Raw genomic sequence first — 22,590 nt, 5'->3', positions numbered from 1 at the left:
GAAGTAACATTTCCTTTATAAAGTTTTGCCTGCATTATTCACACATGGTGCAAGCTAGAGAGATTTATGACAGCACAATACAATCGTACCTTTGTTCCCTAGAGCAAGTCTTTACAAGTAACAAAAAAGGGAAGCACGTTTTCATTAACTGCAATCCCAAGTATGTCACCCATGCCATCATTCACACTGAGGGCTTTCGCACAGCAAGGCACAGAAAACCCAAGCCGCCTTTGCATTGGCAATATCCATACAAATATGCCTATTTATGTGCAACCATAAGCAGACGGTCACTATCCTGCAAAGCTTCAGAAACTGGGAGAAGAAGAAAGACGACAGCGTTGTAAACTTTTACGATGGATGGACCAGTTCAACCTGGTACAGTTACTGATGTGTACCTTTCCTTTCCCTTTATGCATCTGTTCATATATACACTCACATTTAAAATACACCAAGCACCATATTCCACAAACGACTACTGTCTGGAAGGAGGTCCCCAAGTAGCTGCATGAACAAGAACAGACCAACGTCATGCCTTAAGGCTGTGGCACCAGTAGCATGCTTAACAGAAGTCCGAAAGGGACAGAAGCACCTCCCTAATGCTGCTTGAGCTGACCTGCCCTGATTGCTTAGCAGTCTTATAGCCTATACCTATACAGCTTGTTATCTAGAAAGACAGTCAAACTCTTATTGACCATGAACATGAATAGATGAAGATTCTTCTTGAAGTGTCTTGCAGCACAATCAGAAGTCCAAGATACAGTTAATGTTCATGTTTGGACTTTGCAATCTGCAGCTTCAATAAGGGATACGCACACAATGTTAACTTTCTGGCTCTGAAGTCATTAAATGATGGAGGAGGGATGTGCTTGTTTTGGCTGGGACAGAGTCAATTTTCTTCACAGTAGCTGGGATGAGGCTATGTTTTGGACTTGTGCTAGAAACAGTGTTGATAATACAAGGATGTTTTAGTTATTGCTGAGCAGTGCTTACATAGAGTCAAAACCTTTTCTGCTTCTCAAACAGTCACCTGAGTAGCCAGGGGGCAAGCTGGGAATGCTAAAGCTCTGACAGAATTAAATCTGGCCAGGCATGTCAAAGGGAACAAGAAAGCCTTCTACAGGTGTGTCAGTGATAGATGGCAGACTCTAGGGAAAATGTGGGCCCTCTCCAGAAGGAAGCTGGAGACCTGGTTACCCAGGATGTGGAGAAAGCCGAGGTGCTTAACGGCTTTTTTGCCTCAGTCTTCAACAGCAAGTGCTCTAGCCACACCACCCAAGTTGCAGAAGGCAAAGGCAGGGACTGGAAGAATGAAGAACCACCCACTGTAGGAGAAGACCAGGTTTGAGACTGCCTAAGGAACCTGACAGTGCACAAGTCCATGAGGCCTGATGAAATGCATCCGCGGGTCCCGAGGGAACTGATGGATGAAGTGCCAAACCACACTCTATCATATCTGAGAAGCTGTGGCAGTCTGGGGAGGTCCCCATCGACTGGAGAAGGGGCAACATCACCCCCATTTTTAAAAAAGGACAAAAAGGAAGACCCAGGGAAATACAGGCCAGTCAGTCTCATCTCTGTGCCTGGCAAGATGACAGAGCAGATCCTCCTTGAAACCATGCTAAGGCACATGGATAACAAGAAGGTGATTGGGGACAGCCAACATGACTTCACCAAGGGCAAATCATGCCTGACCAACTCAGCAGCCTTCTATGACAGGGTTACAGCGTTTGTGGACAAAGGGCGGGCAACTGACATCATCTACTTGGACTTGTGTAAGGCATTCAATGCTGTCCTGCATGATGTTCTTCTCTCTAAATTGTAAGGACATGGATTTGACAGATGGATAACTCGTTGGATAAGGAACTGGCTCGATGGATGCACACAAAGAGTTGCAGTCAATGGTTCCATGTCCAGGTGGAGACCAGCAATGAGTGGTGTGCCTCAGGGGTTGGTACTGGGGCTGGTGCTGTTTAAGTATCTTTGTCAGCAACATGAAGAGTGGGACTGAGTGCAAAGTTTGCTGACGACACCAAGCTGTGTGGTGTGCTTGATATGCTGGAGGGAAGGGATGCCATTCAGAGGGACCTTGACAGGCTGGAGAGGTGGGCCTGTGTGAACCGCATGAAGTTCAACAAGGCCAAGTGCAAGGTCCTGCACGTGGGTCAGGGCAATCCCAAACACAAGTACAGGCTGGGCTGAGAGTGGCTCAAGAGCAGCCCTGAGAAAAAGGACTTGGGGGTACTGGTGGATGAGAAGCTTAACATGAGTCGGCAATGTGTGCTTGCAGACCAGAAGGCCAACCGTATCCTGGGCTGCATCAAGAGAAGCGTGGCCAGCAGGTTGAGGGAGGTGATTCTGCCCCTTTGCTCCGCTCTCATGAGACCCCACCTGGAGTGCTGCATCCAGTTCTGGGGCCCCCAAAATAGGGAGGACATGGATGTGTTAGAGCGGGTCCAGAGGAGGGCCACGAAGATGATCAGAGGGCTGGAATACCTCTCCTATGATGACAGGCTAAGGGAGGTGGGGCTGTTCAGCCTGGAGCAGAGAAGGCTCCAGGGTCACCTTAGAGCAGCCTTCCAGCACCTGAAGGGGACCTACAGGAAGGATGGAGAGGGACTTCTTACATGGGTGTGTAGTGACAGAACAAGGGGGAATGGCTTTACACTACAAGAGGTCAGATTTAGATTAGATATTAGGAAGAAATTCTTCACCATGAGGGTGGTGAAACAATGAAATGGGTTGCCCAGAGAATTTGTGAATGCCTCCTCCCTGGCAGTGTTCAAGGCCAGGTTGGATGGAGCTCTGAGCCACCTGGTCTAGTGGAAGATGTCCCTGCTCATGGTAGGGGGGTTGGAATTAGATGATCTTTAAGGTCCCTTCCAACCCTTGCCATTCTGTGATATGGCATTGTGCTCAGCAATAACAGCAGGCAGCAGAAGGAGGACAGGGGGACATTCAGAGTGATGGCATTTGTCTTCCCAAAGTAAGCGTTAAGCATGATGGAGCCCTGCTTTCCTGGAGACGGCTAAACACCTGCCTGCCAACCGGAAGCAGTGAATGAATTCCTTGTCTCACTTTGCTTGTGTGCACTGCTTTTGCTTTACCTAAAACTGTCTTTATCTCAACCTGCAAGTTTTCTCACTTTTACCCTTCTAATTCTCTCCCCCTTCCCACCACGGGTCACTGAGTGAGCAGCTGTCTGGTGCTGAGCTGCCAGATGGGTTTAAACCACAACAAAGGGGAATACTCTCATTGTTTCAAAAGGAACGTCCACTCAACAGGTGCAGACAGAATCTAGGTGCCAGTGGGGAACAGTCTTTGACAGGTGAAAAAGGCCAGCTGTTTCCTTAAATGTGGCTAGCTAGGAGCTGAGGATGAACCTTAAGCTGAAAAGCCTGCTCTCTTCACATTTGAAGCTGTTGGACCAGAGTACACTGCTTGTTCCAACAACCATTTAACAGCTATGCCAGCCAGAGGCAACTGAGGTCAAGGTGACAAATTCAGACTAAGAAGGTTCAATAATAAGAAGAGCTGCAAATGCTCAGAAGATCCAGGCTCCTGAGCTGATTCCTGGAGTAACAGTCCTCAGCCACAGTGACCTCTGCTACTCTTTAGATAGTCTAGTCAATTTCAGGGTAACACAGTGTGGCCACTTGCTGCCAGCAGAAGGCATCTCTGACCATTTGTGGGGCAGCAGGGGTCAAATAAATCAAAAAAATTCAGGGAAGTTAACAACGAGCATGCCAGAAGCTTGGCATTGGTATTGCAAACATAGGCAGTCTTCTACCTACAGCAGCTGACACCCTCATGCAAAGGGGAAGGAAAGCAATCAAGTTGCTTTAATATTTCACTTCATGACTCATTCTGGGAAAAGTAGACTTGTCAGAAGGAGACTCCAGAAAGGTATTCAAGGAACACAGTATGCACTGTGTCTGAGAAGACAGATCCTTGCTTCCCAGCTTTGTTTCTACTAGGTCAATGACTTTCTAAGTGGCAACAAATTTAAGAGTCCCCTTTGGTACCTTGGAAATTGCAGTCTCTGGGGTCTAACTGTCTGATGCTCCCTGCTTCTCCCAGCAGGCTTGCTGTTTCCTGCTCAAGCTCACTTTTCTGGGCTTGCCTGACATACACACCCTCTGGCCTCTGAGAGCCTCTCCACTGACCTGAACATGCTCCAGTGCTGCTGTGGGAAAAACAATCTCTTCCCATCCAGCCAGTGTGTTCCATCTGATTCAATTTCTCCATCAGGGATTGTAATAAAGAAAACTAAGAGTTGTTAAAAATACAAGTGTAAAAGAAAATACTGCTAGCAACCTTTCCAGAGGTCATTCTTTATAATTAAAACCAAATAACCGTGACAAACTAAAAGATAGAGGGCACATGAACAGCCACTTTCTGGCCATGTACCTGGCACACTCTGCGGAAACATGGGAAAAACAGACAGCCATATCCTACTGACAATCACCAACCACTTGAGAGAAGAATTATCAGTTTTAAAGTGCAACCTACCCAGAAAATTATCATAATCTCACAGTTCTTAATGAAATTTATGCTTGTAATCCTTTCAGGGCAGGACAGATCAGAGAAATCACCAGAGAAAAAGAGAGATGAACAACTGAGACATAGTGGTAAAATAAACATGGTCTCCCTCACCAAATGGCTGTCTGAGCATTACATCCCAGTCCAGTAAAGTGCCACCACAATAAATATATACCAATATCTATTAAATCATGTAATTAAATTTAAATAATATAATTTGGGTACATTTATATAGAGGATAGAAATTATTTAGAGTTGTATGTTATCACAGGAAGTAGAAAGTAAGCCCATGAAAAAAAACAGTAGTTTATTTAAGGGAAGATCATAGCTGTAAGAAGCAGAAACGTTGGGAAGGAAAGACAAGGAACCTGCCTCTGGAGGTCGCAGCTTATGAAGAATATACAGCAGCTTTCCCACCCACCTACAACATCTTTACAATGGAATTGACCACTCTCCCTTTATCCTAGCTAAGAATTTAAAAAGGAAAAAGGAAACATATGTGGACCACTAAACAGCAACATAAACAGGCTCATGAGTTTTGAAGACTTTGTTTTCTATATTGTCTTGAATAATTAATCACCTTAATGTAAGACAGTAACTCTCATTATGGAATTAAAGGAAACTCTTCTGTGCTTCTGCATTCCATTACTGTTTGTAACGCATGTGTAACATGTTTATGCCTCGTTTTGCTCGCTGCACACCTTTATGATGGCAGCATCTTTTGTCTTTGTAGTACATAAAAGAGCACAGGTCATTTTATAGACTGAACAGAATCATATTTTTTAAATTACTATTGTCCAGGCTACATACGACTAAAACAAGGCACTGAATAATTGAATTGGACAGAGCGAGGAAGGAAACACTAAGAAGTGCTGTCATCTAACTGACACTTCTCTTAAGCATACGTATCTATTTTTGACACAGTAAAAATTTATTTTAGTTAAAAACTGGGAAACTCCGATATAGTTGAAGTCTTTTCTAATCTAAAAGGCTTTTCAGTTCCCTAACAGACTCACTTTTTGGTCTGGAGGTTCCTTGTTTGGACTCAAAGTTCTGGAGAAAGTGTGGTCTGACAGAAAAACCTCTCATCTTACACCTCGATCACATCTACAGTTTCTCTTCTAGCAATCACTTTCTAAAAAAAAAACATTCCAGATATTCTTCCTAAAAAATCCTATATTCTCTTTGAGAAGAATCCAAGCCTCATAGTAAAATTGGCTTTTTTTTTTCCTGACAATGAAACTCACTTTTGAAGACTTTCATGTTTTGCAAGTTTTACAACTTCAACACATCATGTAAACATCTATTTCCATCAGCTATTGCTTGCAGACAAACAGAGCATAAAAGAACATATTTCTACACCATACGGATACTTTTCTGAAGGAAAACTATTAGTTCTTCAGAGGAAACAAACTGAAAGGACGTCCCCAATCTGGTCTGTGAGCAAGTGAGGATGAATCTGCGAGGCAAGACTCTTCTACCGGAAACTTCACTGGAAAAGTTCACAAATTGTTGTTGAATTTTTAAGGGAGTGAAGTAAATTTATTGTAAGATATGAGAAACAGGTCTGCAACTACAGGATTTTGTTACGTTTTTATAGTATATGCCTCCTACATAAAGAAATACTCCCCAAGGGTCTTCCCACGTTCTTTCTGAAGACAGCTGGGACAAAAACAGGTAAGGCTAACAAAGCAGACTTAGGACAGGTCACATTATATCTTAGGCAGGGATCCGTCACTACTCTTCAGCTCCCTATGTTATCCTTATCCTAGATGGACTAGTAATTTGTAGAAAAGGAGAAAAACATGAGATGCAACAACAGCAGGTTGGTTAATTCTAAGAACAAAAAAGTGAGTTGAGAGAGCACTACAGATGGCAGAGGCAATATACAAAAAGGAAACAGCTTCATACACAAAGGAGTGTTTCAGCTCAGACACTGAGCTACCTTCCTTTGACACATTCCAGCAGGCCAACCAACCAACTGCAACCAAAGCCTGCTGGACGTATGAGCAATCATGTATGTATTTTAGCTTCATCATCCATTCAGGGACTCGTCAAAGTTAGTCTTACAGGTTTTAACTCTATTCCCAGCCGGTAACACAAACTCAGCACAATTTCCCAAAATGTTGTAATTCCATACGCACAGCCCCAAATATATTAAGTGAAAGCACTCAGCTGTAAAAAGGGCTTTACAGTTTTACTGGTTTTATCCTAACGAATATTGACATAGACTTTAATACATGCAAACTAACTTGGACTGTATGGACTAGATTCCATAAAATATCTGGAGCCTGGGACTAGCAACAGAAACTAGAAGGGTTTTTATTATCTTAATCAAGATATAGAAGAATGACATTCACAATTCTTTAAAGACTATAAAGGGAGTAACAAACTAAAAAGCAAACAAGATGTTACGACATACAGAAAGCAGACTGAACAATAATGTCGCTGTACTGCAAAGTGCCAAGGTGAATGTTTTTTCTGGAACTATTAGGAAGTATTCAGAAGAGAAGAACCGTCTAAGACTAAGGTTATGGCAACAGTAAGAGGCATCACTGGGATTGTTCAACTTTTTTTCCCCAGACAAATAAGAGTGTATATAAATGAGCATTAAAACCACTAAGTTAAAGTATTTTATAGTGGTAGTCGACAGAATTAAGGCTAAATTGTGCACCACAAGTTATGTCTTCCTTATTTATCCACATATATATCACAAAACCTTTGTTTACATTTTAGCTTTGTTGACTGAGCTCCAGGCTAAAAACAGTTCACCTTCAAAAACAAAGCTTTGTTGGGTGTTTTGTTTTTTTTTTTTTGTTTGTTTTTGTTTTTTTTTTTAATAAAACGTATTCTACTAGTTATTTGACAACTTTGTTCAAGCAAGTGGGCTTGAGTGTTTCTGGACTTTCTAGATTCTGTTTGTGGATGAAAAGGATAAGATGGATTTTTAAACCTTCAGTTAAAAAAACCTTAATATATACTATAGACAAAACATTAAGCTCACCCATCAAGAATTCACCAAAATATGTTGGACAATTTTTATGTACAGATATACTGAAAAAAGGAAAATAATAAGGACATAAGTATTAGACAAGAAGAAATCATATTAAACACATATAAATACCCATGAATAGAGATACTGGAAACATCTGTAACAACCGTGAACCCTACAAGATACAGTATAACGTCAGCAAATATAATGACAGCTTATAAAAATCATTTTTTTCACAGCACTACTAAAAAAATAGTACTAGATTTCAAACTATTTACAGATTTAGGTAAACACGGACTTGCAAAATTTACTGTCATGATCAAGTATTTCTGTCTTTGAAGAGCTTACGCCTCTTTCATTTCCCTCCACAGCGTGCATAACATTACATCAAAGTCTCTTCCTTCTTTTAATTCTCCTTCCCCATCTCCAACACCGCAAAAGTAAAAAATCACACATCTTCAGTTTTAACCCTCCTTTACCCTAATCCTTGCAGGAACACACAATTTAGTATTTTCCACATATTTAACATCTTTTCAGAGTTTCATCAAGATGCCTTTTTGAATGGACACTGATTCTGCATTTCCCTAATCTCAGCTCAGATCCAAGGCTGTCCTGGACCTTGCTTCCAACTGCAATTGTTACTAGGGAGAATTAAAAAAACAAACAAAAAAAAGAAAACATTAAGTCACAAGGTATGGATAAATTGATAACGCCCAACTTCTGGTACTACATGGCTTAGAGGCTTCCTGAGCTGACGGCTAACCTGAATCATTGTTAATAGCCAACGATGGGTCTGTCTTTCTGGAACAAATAAATACTTAGTGTTCATAGTTAAACTGTGGAAATTCTTACCACAGAGCATGTAATGTATGATTAATAAGAGTTTAATTGTTTTTCCTTTATCTGCAGGCTGTTTTAAAGCACCATGAGTTCACTGAGAGGGCCCTATTTTTATTTTCAGAGAACTTCAAGATACATCTCATACCTTTTTCCTCAGGAGTAACAATTCATTAAGTACATACAAATGTGCATGTATACTTTTGGAGGTCACCATCACCCTTCTGCACATGTATTATTTTTTATTTGTTGACAATTTCACCTACCATTTTATTAACCAGCCCAGCCTTTTGTAAGGTACCTTTAAAAACAAAAAAAAAAAAAAAAAAGAAAACCACCACACAAACCCATCAACAATAAAATTTGGCATTCAAACATAATCTACAATTTTCTACAAGTCTTATTAATTAGTTTTACAGCTGAACATCCATAGCAGTTTTGTACTCTATTCACTCTGCAGAAAGGCAGATTTAAGTGATCACATATATGCCACGGTATGAGGCTGCTGACTACAAAACTAAGAGTTCAGTTTCCTCACCGATTCAGACTACTAGCCTGCCTTCCATCCGATCGCCTGTTTAAAGCATGATTTTTTCAGAAAGCCTGTAAAACCCTGATTTTAAGTCAGCAAAATGTTTTGCTATGAGTTCAGACAATAATCTAGAGGATTTATAGTTCAGAATGCAAACAGAGACTGGCATACAACCCTTCTGAAACAAACCTTGAGACTATAAAGACTACCACAGCATAATTCATCATATTACACCAGTTTCTCAAACAAGAAAGCAATATTTTCAAAGTTTGACCTTAATTCGCAAATCCAGCCATTCTGCATAAACTTAGATTGCCATTTCTTCCCTACTCTACAGGTTTTTCAAAAGACAAGTTTATTTAATTATGATTTCTGATGACGTGAGGACACATCTTTTAACAGATATGCTAAAAGAGACTTCAGAATTCTTTGAAGTATTTCAGACTCTCCACTGAGTACTACCTTACCTTTTTTTACCAGATGTTTTTCATCAACTCATTGTCAGCAAGTCACTAGCCTGTAACTACCAGGGGGTGTGGTTCACAAAAGTCAGAGGAATGAAATAATGCTGTTTGCCATGCAAGTAATCTATACATTTTATATCAGTGCTGCTTTAGTGTTCTCCAGTGTGCCTTGTGGAGCTTTGTTTTCATGCTTTCCACTGCAGGACCACCATGCACTCAAAAATATTATATGAGGCTCAAAAAACTAAAAACGCACAGTTCAAAAACCAGTTCACCGAGACATCAGTTATTGAGGAGCCAATGATAAAAACATGGATTTAGTAATACAGAACTCATCCATTCAATGTATGGGAGCAACACTACAAACTAAGAGCATGTAGCCTTGACATCCACTCCCAAAACATCTTCAGCTGATTCTTAGACTTTTTTTAAAGTATTCTCAAAGTATTTTTAAGCAATTCTATTTTGCTAGCTATCCTCATCACTAAATTTATCTTCTCCTTTGACCTTGTTTATACCCTGAAAATATTTTTTAGCCAACAGTTAAAATGTTCAACGCAACACAATGTATTTCTAAGTATTTCATTTTACACAAATCAATGCCAAATTAGTTATAAGGCTCACTGATGCAATTCACCATCAAGTATTAAACCAACAATTGAATCTGCATACGGTTGACCCAGAGTTACATTTTCAATTATACCAGTATCTGCCTAAAAGAACTTGAAAGGGAAGCACAACGTAGATTAGTAAAGCATTCTACAGTTTAAAACAAAAATGATGAATTATCAAGCTATATGGTGCTCTAATCTCTTATTTCCAGCACTAGACCTCAACATCAGTGTATTTGAAGTCCTTAAAACCCCCTCAATTTCAAGCAAATTAACATCAGTGAAAATAATGAATAAATCTACAATGAAGCTAAGGGTGTTTTTAAATATATTTAATATATATTAACATTTTAATATTCTCATTTACTGGAGATGAATTGGGAGGTAATGATGGCTGCAGTCTCTCACCTGCGTTAAGATAGTAATCAGTTCTCCCTTAAGCAAATCCAGTCCAACTCAGACCTTCAAGAATGCTTGTGTCAAATTTTTGCTGGCATCTACATGTAGGTTATGAAACAATTTATCCTACATTTTATCTCTAGTCTAATACCAAGCACATTAAAAAAAAAGAAAAGCACAAAAAAAGAAAGCCTCCCACTGATTTCAGCTGGGTTTTGATCAAACACAGTGACTACTCAATGTGACTGTGAAGTACGGGCCGCAAATGTAACACCGTAAAAAGTAAAAGTAGCAAGGTAATTTCTTTCTCTCTATGAAGGCCAGTGAACACAACTGTATATATGTAAAAGGCTTTGCGGTCTTGCACACAAAGTTATTCTTCTGAAAGATTTTTTTTTTTCTTTTTAAAATGACCAGACTTGGTATCCTCTACCAAAGAACAACTTAAATCTTAAAGGGTTTAAAGCGTGATCATACTAACCTGTCAGTAAGTTTTATGACCAAATATCAACTACTAACTGGTCCCTCCCTTCCACACTTTCAGAAGATGACTGCACTATACATGGAAGATCTGACAAAATTAAGATTCAACTGTCTGAAATCAAAGGCACCACAGCACAGGTATCTACTCTGCTCTTCCAAATTTTGGAACAGTATTTCACCTTCAGGTTTCCAATTACTGGTGCCTACTACTTCCCACTTTTCTGCTATAGCAATGTGTATTCTTAACATACAAAAAATTTGCTAAATTTTGACAGGGAAATGATCCATTTTGATACATGAAATATTTGTGGATATAAATGTGAAACATTTTTAGGATCAAAAATATTCCAGCTTTTTTTAGTTCATTAGAAGTCTGATTTCCAGCAAAAAGAGCATCTTCACACCCATTTAGAATTCCAAATCAATGCTAGATAAAATAATCCATAAATACTGTTTTCCCTGTGATTTTATGTTCATACTTGTCTTCCAGATTTTAAGAAAAATACACAGACAGCCCACAACATACAACACAGCATTTGAATATAAAGCTTCACTTGCCCGATGCCTGTGTTACAGCTGAGAGTCTGAAATCAGAAGAAATGGACTGGTAACCTGAACAGTGAAATTTACAAGCTGAAATCACAGGCTGAATGTCTTTACATATCATTTTATCTAAACCAGCAACAGTCCAGAAATAACGACACTTAAAACTGCCCACACAAATTCAGCACAGATTTTATGTGTATATAAATTATAATACTATTTTCAACTTCTTTATTATACCTTCTCCAGCATTCAGCTAACATAATTATCATTCTAACTGTTTGGCTGGCTTATCAATACAAATTTTCACACTTACCTTACAAAATATGGTCACACTAGTCACACAGAACATCTCTAGTAAGCATATCTTACATTTGGTCTTGAAATGAGTACAGAATTGCTTCTTCGATAAGCATTTCTCAGTTTGGTAATACCACTTATTGCAAATTAGCTTCTATTTGTGTGCTCCCCATAAAGGCCTTGTAGCGAGCTGGCCTATTCCCATATCACATATATAAAAAAATGTAAGTCCCAAACACTGCTGTGCTTGCAGTGTCCAGTTTTTTTAAGAATGCATGGTATCTGGTAAGTATTTTGCCGTGCTTAGAGGGAGGTCCCCATGGATTTGGGCAAGACTTACAAATACTAAGCATTTCTACAAACAAAACAAGTTTCTGAAGCTGGGAGCACAAAAAACTGAGAAACGTATCACCACTGAATGCATTGTTCTAGGGTCAGATGACTAGTCCATAATTAGGCAGAAATCTCAGCAGGAATTCATTTTCCAGAGAGACATTTCCTTTCATAATAAGCCATCCTTTTCTCCTTCCATAATCTTCTACCTTTTTCATTATGCTTTCCAAACGCAGCAATATTCAAGTGCTTCACAACAGAGCTTTGACTCCTCACCCACAATAAATGATCCATCCTCCACACTAAATGAGGCAAAATACACCTGAAAAACTAGCACGTAATCAAGTTAAAATATAGAAAACAAAACAAACAAAACCAAGCAACAACAAAAAAAAACCAAACTCTTCCATCATGTCTATCATTGACAACACTGATCTGCATTTTCAAGCTTCTAAATGTTTGAACTTTGTTATGAACTTTCATTCTGGATTGGTTTGGGGTGGTTTTTCTTTGCAAAGAAGGAATACAGCTCTACTAGTCTAACAATTCTCCACTGAGTGGACAGAATTCCACATTTTGTTTCTCCTTTCCATCCTATAGCCTTGTCTCTTGCTAAAAGTTTCACAGCAACAGCAGAAATTTAATGCCCAGATGATATATTTTTCAATTTCTATGCTTTGCTCCAAAAGGAGAAGACACTAAACACTCTCCTCAGAGATCACAGGCAAGGCAATTAACTTCCTCCTAAACTCATTCTGAAAGTCAACAAAATCAAACTGATCAAAACACCTATTTAAAAACCCATATTCTTAAGAAGCAAGCTAAAACAGTTTCCCCACAAATGAAAAAGATACCTAATAAAGACCTAAAACTGTTAAACAAGTTACAGAAGGCACATGTAATCTTGACTAAACACTGATATTTGTACTCAAGCTTAATTATCCTTGTAATTTTTTTCATTTTAGTAACACATTCTGCAAGTTCTTCCTTTCTTATTCTGCCCTACAACCAAATTTTACCTTTCTCCTTGTCACTCTTTCCATGTAAACAGTATTACATGTTCACAGCTACCCTTTCACTGAGGTAGTAAGCATCAGAAATACTTCTGTTATACATGAAAACGGAGCTAACCCCCGCCATGAGGGTTTAGAAACCTAAGGATCTTTGTTCCATTATTAAGCCTGCCAGAAAGACATATGCAGCAAGTTAACACAAACCATTTCATGCAGAAGTTCTATTTATAAAGTTACCCTAGCTACGCAGCGTAATACATATTTTGTCATCATAGAGACAAGTACTGCTTTCTCTCAAACAATGAAATGAAAAACAAGAGATGGCATCTTTCTCTACCACATACTACAGACAACCAAGTTTTATAACTCAAAAAATTGCCAAGTTCGAGAAGACAACGTACATTAGATGCAGTACAAATAAATAATCAACAACAGAACATGCCTCCTAAGTTTACCAAGGTTATTATTTCACGAAAAATAGAAAAATCAGGCATTCTAGAAACAGAAAACTAGGCATTTTGATCTGGAATTCAAGAGATCACTGAGGTTAAAAAAAAACCCATACAACTTCATATTTCCTACTCAATACAATATTTAACTTTCTTTGTTTGACAAGAACAAAAAAAAAGTTTTTCTCTGCTACAAATTCAAATAAAATGGGAATTATTTCACCATGCTTTGATGATGGCTTTTTATTAAATGTAGTGTTCATGATCTTCAACCACATAATACATCTGAAAAGTATTCATCCCAGTTCTCTACGCAGCAACTTTTATCACTCAGGGGAAAAAAAGCACTTTTAGTTCAAATATCATCACATTATCTCACTGAGTTAGCTTCAGATTGCTGAACTTTCCGAAAAATTATTTTAAGGACACAGCAATAGCTCAAAATATAACTAGTTTTGGAATCGTAAATCTTCTTGCCTCCCTCCTTCATTCTATATTCAAAACCAGAGAAAACCACAATATTTTTTAATCAAAACCAGTAATAACTACGTTGGCTAATTGAACAAGGTGCCAAGCTGCGATAAATTGACATTTGCAATACAGATTAGATGAAACAGACCTATTTTAGCTTCTATGCTACAACATATACATACACATGTCAGAAGAATCAAAAGGCTACAGTCTGAATAATCTGCATAGGAACTAATCATTTCACCAAAAGTACTTCCCAGATGCAATAAAGATGACTTATTATTTTTGATAAATTATTTAACATTAGAATTATTTTTAAATAAAACAAACATATGCATTATAAAACAGTTTTACCACAATGCAGTATTCTTCAGCTGGCTACACTTTTTTAGCTCTTAGGAAAACATACTGTTGAAGTGTTACAACAAATTATGTACTTTTAATACCCTTCCATGTTTAACTGTTTCACAACATCAGATGAAAAGCTACTGACTTCTCATGGTTTATCAGATTATCTCAGAAAACTAAAATGAGAAGTAATTCTGTTCAAAGATTACAAAGGAAGTTAACAATAGCACAGATATGTACATAATGCCTCTATTTTACGTATTAGTGCCGTGGTTTAACCTGGCAGCTAGGCACCTGATAGCCGCTCACTCACTCCTCCCCCTGCCTCAGTGGGATGGGGAAGAGAACGGACAAAAAGTAAAAATCATGGGCAGAGATAAAGACAGTTTAATAAGACAACAAAGGAAGGAATAATTAATGACTATGCACAAACCAGCAATACACAATACAATTTTTCTCCCCACCTAACAATGACAGGGCAGCCTGTCCCCAAGCAGCGAACAGGGAACTCAAAGAAACTTGTGGAGCTCACAGAACCCTGCCTCCCAGCCAACCCCCATTTATATACTGAATATGACATCTATAGTATGAAATATCCCTTTGGTGAGCTGGGGTCAGCTGTTCTGACTGTGTCCCCTCCAAACTTCTTGTGCACCCCAGCCTACCCACTGGTGGGGTGGTGCGAGAAGCAGAAAAGGTCTTGACTCTATGTAAGCACCGTTCAGCAATAACTGAAACTTCGCTGTATTATCAACACTGTTTTCACCACAAATCCAAAACACAGCCCCATCCCAGCTACTATGAGGAAAATTAACTCTACCCCAGCCAAAACCAGCACAGTCGGTATTCCCCATAATGACAAAATTCTGAGTTTCACCTACTGCATTCAGCAATGAACTTGAACAGTCAAACACAGCAAGTTAAATAGGTGATGATGATTAGCTACGTATGTCAGAGACATTCTCACTCTTCAAAATCACTCCTCTCAGTGAGGAATCAGAAAAATAGGGTCAACACCTAGTGGAGTAACCATCACTACATACACAGCAAAATAAAAGTAGGAAATAGTAAATAGCAACTCAAAAGCATGATTTCCACATTAATAAGAACTTCAGTTACCTTTACCATACCTTTATCTGCTGTCTTCTAAGCATCGCAAGTTCCCTCATATCTCGGAATGGCTGTAGTAAGTACTGGTAGAGCTCTGTGGTAGCTTCTGCAAGACTACTGTAGGCTTCATCTTCCATTTGATACAGTTCAAGCAGCTCTACCATGCTTTCCGTGTTCTTATGTTTTTCCAAGAGCTGTAGAAAAAGTGCCAATTTTAGTGAAAGTATTCTAACATTCCTGCTAGAAGTGACAATCATCTAAAAAGCACTGTTTAGCCTATCCTCTTCTATTATCTTCCCTCTCCCACAAAATCATCACTCAAACAAAGAATCAAAAAAAAAAAAATCAATCTTAATCCCTATCTGTACCTTAGTAGAGTATGAGCATGTCTCTGATAACCTGATTTTTTTCTTTCCAAAAATCTCTGGAAGGTAATGAGTATCACCACAAAGACAGCACAAAATGCAACTTAGTACAAGAATCCATAAAGTAGTAATCAGATATGCTTCTTGACACATATCCCACTTTCAGGTGTCAGGCGGGGGGCAGGGAGGGAGTGATTCGAAAGGAGACAAAAGAGAAGTCGCATTTTGATCTTTCTAGGTTTGGGGGGATTTTTTAGAGATTTGGGGTTTTTTTAGGTTTTTTTTTTCTTTTGCCTGTCTGTACTTTGGGCCCACAGAATTCCATTATATCAGTGCAGCACCAGACACTGAGAACAATCCATATGAAATAAATCAGTGATCTGCATTTCTGGTAATTCTACCTTCCAGTTTATGATTTCAGCCTAGACAGTTTTGGCATGAAGTTTCAAATGCATGAAGTTTCCATTAGATTTTTTTTTTTTTTCAAAGCAAATTATTTAAGTATTACAAGCTTCAAAAAGATACTTAAAATAATTTATGCTTTAATTCATACAGGAAAACACAACCTCAAAGTCTGTCCATTCCTTTCTTTAGTTCTTATGAAGCTGAAAATTGATCTGTTTGAACAAATTTGCTACAATGTATGTTTTTAATTTCTATGCTTGTTTTGCATCTATTTTGGGCATTTTCCTGGGCAGACCTCACATGTTGCTGGAAATCTTTAATCATATCTAAAAAAAAATATTCAACTCGTTAACAAAAACTAATCTCATACAGACATGTGAAGTACTTGATATATTTACAAAGACAAGATTATCTGAAATTAACTTCCCTCTTACGTAACTTCCAAAATCAAAGTCTCTTGTCCTTTATATTATCATCTCCACTTATATTCACAGTCCAAGTTTATTTGAACTTAACAGATTAGGAACATTATAGAATAAGCACTTCATATCTTCTATCTGTTGATTCAAGTTAGATGCCAAGTCTACATTAAATATTGTCAGTATACTCAACTGCATCAAGTATTAGAACTTGAAAACAAAATAGAGAGAACTGTAGATTAGAAATTGAAGCTTTGGTCAACAGTCCTTTGGTGTTTGGTTCATTTACACCCCAAGACAGTCAAGACAAGTCTTGATTCCCGTAGCGTCTACTCAGTTTGCTGCATTACATTTGTATTACTATGCTGTGTTTCAGTTAACCTGACCAGATAGGAAAAGTTTTCTCTTTCTTTATAATATAAAGTTTCCTTCTGAAGATCCTCGTAACCCTACCTAGGCTTCCCTTGAAGCAACAAAGATCAGCCAAGATTAGAGAGAGGACACAGGACAGAATGCAGAGAGGCTCGTAGTAGCTTTATTTACATGTTCACCATTAAAATGACACTCAGACAACAAGCCAGAAAGATCATTCCCTCAGCAAGGCTTAGCAGAGATGAAAGGTCTGGGAGAGATTGTGTAGAACAGATGTGACATTCTTCAGCAGCATGAATCAACTTACTGTATTACCTAAACAAATTCACCTAGGAAATGGTTCCTATTGCAAGGTCACTTGTTACACCTTTCTGCTCTCTTCCAGCAGCACATAACATTTTGTGCTAGTTGAGTTCTCACTGAGAGTATTGGCTAGTGGTTTGTGGCTTGCAGTCTGTAGGACTGATATTTTATGAACTTTCAAGGTTAAACACACATAATGTAACCTGCAATTACAGCGACAGCAGATATCCCAGATGCTCTTGGCTTTGAGTCTTAAGTCCCTATGGATTTCATGCATTATTCCAGCCCGCTAGTTATTTTAGCCATCTAGTTCACAAAGCCACCTTCTTCCTCAGCCCCTCTTGCTTGTTGCTAGCACCTAGAAACAGAGTTGCCACACTCAAGCCTTCTCGTACTTCCCTCTGGCACTATCAGAAACCCCTCTTGCAGTCCCAAAGCTGTAATTACCCCTGTTACAGTACTGAAAAACTAAACCCCTCTTCTCAAGCCACCCACTGGCAAGAAGGGTCTCTATTATTACCAGCAGCTCTACAGCAAACTGTAATGTTAATTTCCTTTTAGTTCCTTAGGCTATTAGTATCTTCTTAAGTAAATTTACACCTTTGTTTCATCATGAAACCCTACTATTCTACTAGGATACAAATCCTACAGGACAACAAAAAATGACAAAAATCAGAGAAAACATCATAATTTAAAGGAGTATCTTAAGTAACTTCATTCCAGGAACAGAACAGTAAAATGCAAGGCTTTTTTTTTTTTTCCTTTGCAGACCATTCTTAAGGCCTATTTAATAGTTCTGATATTATGGAATACAAGTCACAACTTTGCAGAAGTTCGAGTGCAAGAGCTAGGAAATGAAGGATCATTTCAATTTTATGGCCATCAGTATAGCATAAAGACATCATAAGGACACTAAAAGCAAAGTACCTACTTATAATTAATTGGTTTTTCAGTAAAAATCATGTCTGTCACTGGAAACAGTATGAATAAAGTAATGAATTATCATCACATTCCTGTGCATACAGAATATACGTAAACAGGCATCATGTCAAGGTCTTGCCCGTGTCCCGTTCTGACCGGTCTGCTGCTAGGGTTAACCCAATCCTAAACCCAACCCTCAACTTCTTCAGAAATACCAACCCCCCCCCCCCAAAAAAAAATACAAGCGAGGACAGGTTATTCATACAGAATGCATATATACTTAAATCATTAACACAATGTAAGCAACTTTGAGGTCTTTTCCAATCTCAATGATTCTATGATTCTACATACACAGTTTAAAGGAATACAGAAGGGTCAGACTATTCTCTCTCACTTTTTGGAACTGACACGATTACCAAGCACCAAGTCTTCACCAATACAGTGTACTACGAACAGAAGACTGACAGTGGCACTGACAGGAGACAGATGGTGCTAAGCTGGCTGCATAGAGGACCTCTCCCACTTTGCTCTATAAAGCAGCCCTGTGGAAGCTTTCAATGTAGTCAAGCCCGTGTTCTGGATCAAAGTCAGCTAAAGTGTTTTTATAGCTGGCTGCCACCCAGACAGTATTCAGACTATCAGGTAACAATAACTCTGGTTCTAGCAAGTTATTAATCCATTGAATTAATATCATAAGACAAACCAGGCCCTCCACAGACTCACAGGTAGTTTAAGTGTGTATGTTCCAATTTTCATACAGGCAGTACTAGATGATGGACTGTATTAAAAACACAAAAGATCAGCTAATAATACCTTTTAGTAAGATACAGACATTGGTCAAGCTGTCCAAATGCCTAAATGAACCCCGAACCTTAAAACCATGCTGTTTTCAAGGTGTTAGTATAAAATACATGAACAATTTTTGTGGTATGTTTTATGCCCCACTCATGATTAATTCTCAGCACAGACATCCAGGGTAACTGTTCATTTACTTCAACAGCCTTGGTATGAATTTTTAACTTTCACAATTTTTTAATTATATTATTTAAAGAAGTAGGTGGGTGAGGGTAGAATAATATCCTGTACATGCCTGACTAGTGCTATACCCATTGAATACTGCATTTATTTTAAGAATCATGTTTCACAGATGTTACATTGTTCACAACTAAATGAATCCATATATTTTAGGCAACTATTATGCAGATAGGCTCTAACCAGCAGGAAACATTTTTTTCAGTTTAACAGCACATACATTTGAACTGTATAACAAAGATTATTTCTGTCTTCGGTGTTTTTTTTTTCAAATATTCTCTCCATAAAGCTTTAACAGCATTACAGTAGACAGTGTAATTTTGTGGAGGTTGACCTCAGTTGAAAGAACAATCCAAAGCTTGATTTAATCATTGAAGAGTCAAGTCTTACATTTCCTTTGCTATTATTCCAAAAAACTTTCCATTAGTCGTATTTTATTTTACACACATTGCAATATGACACATACATTTTTAGCTAAAACAGGCCATGAAGGTATATTTCAGTCTCTTACTAAGCTTCTTCATATTTTTGGAATCATAGAAGTTACAGAATACCCTATTTTTCCTATGAATTTAGGCTTTCAGAAGCCTCACAGTATTACTTGCCATTTCCAGAAAGAATTCTAAAGATTTTTAATTGAAGCAGCATATTTAACATCACAGGTAAAACGAAGCAAACTTGTTTTCAGAGAGAAGTACACTACTGCAGATAGAGTAGTTTTTAGATACTCCATCCTTTCCACTGAACAGCAGTCCTAAAATACCAAATCCTCCTGCTGATACGCTTGAAATAGTCTGCAATGAGCTCCAGAAAATGCGTTCCAACGAAGTAAAGCTCCAGGGTAAGTAACATTTGTATGCAAAGTTTTAGCAACTGAACTTAGACTACAATTTCTTATATCTGAACATGCTTAAAATTTGCTTCTATTATCTCTCTTTCTAAACTATCTTTAAACAACTAAAAAAACCCCTTGTTAAAAGCAAACACACTCCCACGTCCTGGTAGTAAGCAGGAGTCTTCAGCTGCACAAAATCTGTACTACAGGCAAACTGCTTTTCTCTCTTACACACATGGTCCTGTATTCAAACATCACCTGTTGTGGTTAGAAGATTAAGACTTGCCAGGACATTTGGCCTTCTGTTTGCACGACTGCATTGCCATCAGCAATCCTTACCTTTGCAGTACAGAAAGACTATTCGCATTATTGTAGCAGTTGAATGCCCCAGTAACAGACCAAAGCCCAAGTCTGCAATACAGACCTAAAGTATATTTTACAGTTGGGATGGAAGTCATCGAAGAGAATATAAAAGATGGATACGGAGTTGGGACAGCATAAGCAAATAAGGTAATACTGCCCAACATGAGAATTGCTGGAACCAGCACTACATCTCTCCAGCCTCTTAAGATTAAAAGATACAAACAAGTTAATTTCATAGTAAACTTATTTGGAAACCATACAGTTTATAATTGGTACATAAAGCAATCATCCACCTACTGAGCAGACAAATGTCCATTTTTTTCAACCACGCTTCTGAAGATAAGAGAATTGGAAATGTAAACTAATGCTTTGCAAAGATTATTGTCTGGATTTTGGGGGAATTTTCTAAATGGCTATTTACAGAAGGACTGACTTAATTAAAATAACCAAAACAAATGCACACAAAAACCCCACATAACAAACAAGTTCAAAGCTTGCAGTTATTCTAAGAAACAAACAGCAAACACACACGCACACAAAACAAAACCCAAAAAGATACTGGGAAGTAAAAATAGGGTGTTTAAAACAGAAGAAATAAAAAGGAACACTTCCATAAGATGTGTCTGCAAGGCCTCTGAAGAGCTGCTCATACCCAGTGAGCCACATTATTCCTCTTTAAGCCTTGTTTAAGACAGTCTTTTACTGGCCTGCAGAGAGCCTGTGTGCCTCAGTATTCGTGTGCGGAGATGTATTTGGTGTAGGTAGTAAGGTTTTTGTAGCAGGGGTCTACAGGGGTGGCTTCTCTGAGAATATGCAGAAGCCTCCCCCACGTCCGACAGAGCCAAGGCCAGCTGGCTCCAAGACGGACCTGCTGCTGGCCAAAGCCCAGCCCATCAGCGATGGTGGTAGCACCTCTGTGATAACATATTTAAGAAGGGGATAAACCTGCTGCACAACTGCAGCCGGAGAGAGTAGTGAGAATACATGAGAGAAACAACTCTGCAGACACCAAGGTCACTGCAGAAGGAGGGGGAGGAGGTGCTCCCGGCACCGGAGCAGAGATTCCCCTGCAGCCCATGGAGCAGACCATGGTGATGCAGGCTGTCCCCCTGCAGCCCACAGAAGCCCATGGTGGAGCAGATAGCCACTTGCAGCCCACAGAAGACCCCACGCCAGAGCAGGTGGATGCCCAAAGGAGGCTGTGGCTCCATGGAGAGCCCACGCTGGAGCAGGTTTGCTGGCAGGGCTTGTGACCCCGTGGGGGACTAACGCTGGAGCAGCCTGTTCCTGAAGGACTGCACCCTGTGGAAGGGACACACGCTGGAGCAGTTCAAGAACTGCAGCCTGTGGAAGGACCCACACTGGAGAAGTCTGTGGAGGTCTGCCTCCTGTGGGAGGGACCCCACACTGGAGCAGGGGAAGAGTGTGAGGGGGAAGAAGCAGCAGCGACAACATGTGATAAACTGACTGCAACCCCCATTCCGCATCACCCTGCACCGCTCAGGGCTGGGAGGTAAAGAATTTGGGAGCAAAGTTGAGCCCGGGAAGCAGGGAGGGGTGCATGGAAGGTGCCTTTAGATTTATTCTTATTTCTCATTATCCTACTCTGATTTCATTGGCAATAAATTAAATTAATTTCCCCAAGTACAGTCTGTTTTGCCCTCGACGGTAATTGCTGAATGATCTCCCTGTCCTTATCTCGACCCACGAGCCTTTCATCGTATTTTCTTGCCCTGTCCAGCTAAGCAAGGGGAGAGACAGCAGCTTGGTGGGCACCTGGTGCGAAGGTCAAGTCACTACGAGAGAGCATGCCAGACGGCTAAGACCAGCACACTGCAGATTGCCTGGCCTCTCTTTACTCATATGAGTTATCTTCATTTATACTTTGGTTAACAGCTCCTAGGACAGTACCAATTACTTCTGTCAAGCTCATTTACACTGCCTATCAAAATGCACCTCTTTCCAATACACTACCTGTAATACAAGTCTGTAGAAAAGGAAAAGAACTGAACTGGGTAAGAAAAATTGAAGTAGTTTTTCAATGTAGTCAAGTGTGCCAAAACATTATTTCCACATATGCATCATTACTGAACAATGCAAATTCTCTCCTCCCACACAAAATTCTAAATAGAAATCTCAGCAGAACTGTAT

General features: G+C 39.2%; 1 protein-coding gene across 2 annotated transcripts in view; it reads right to left on the bottom strand.

The window, feature by feature from the left end:
• JMY (junction mediating and regulatory protein, p53 cofactor) overlaps positions 1 to 22,590 on the bottom strand; it is a 73,780-nt gene that overhangs the window by 38,995 nt on the left and 12,195 nt on the right. For both annotated transcript variants that reach the window (XM_075410622.1, XM_075410623.1), the window contains exon 2: positions 15,445 to 15,618. In XM_075410622.1, coding sequence (XP_075266737.1) covers positions 15,445 to 15,618 — 174 coding nt within the window. The remainder of the gene's footprint in view (positions 1 to 15,444; positions 15,619 to 22,590) is intronic.

The sequence above is a fragment of the Opisthocomus hoazin genome, chromosome Z, assembly GCF_030867145.1.
Source record: "Opisthocomus hoazin isolate bOpiHoa1 chromosome Z, bOpiHoa1.hap1, whole genome shotgun sequence".
NCBI lineage: Eukaryota > Metazoa > Chordata > Aves > Opisthocomiformes > Opisthocomidae > Opisthocomus > Opisthocomus hoazin.
The sequence above is the reverse complement of the archived record's forward strand: the minus strand, read 5'-3'. Positions and strand labels throughout refer to the sequence as shown.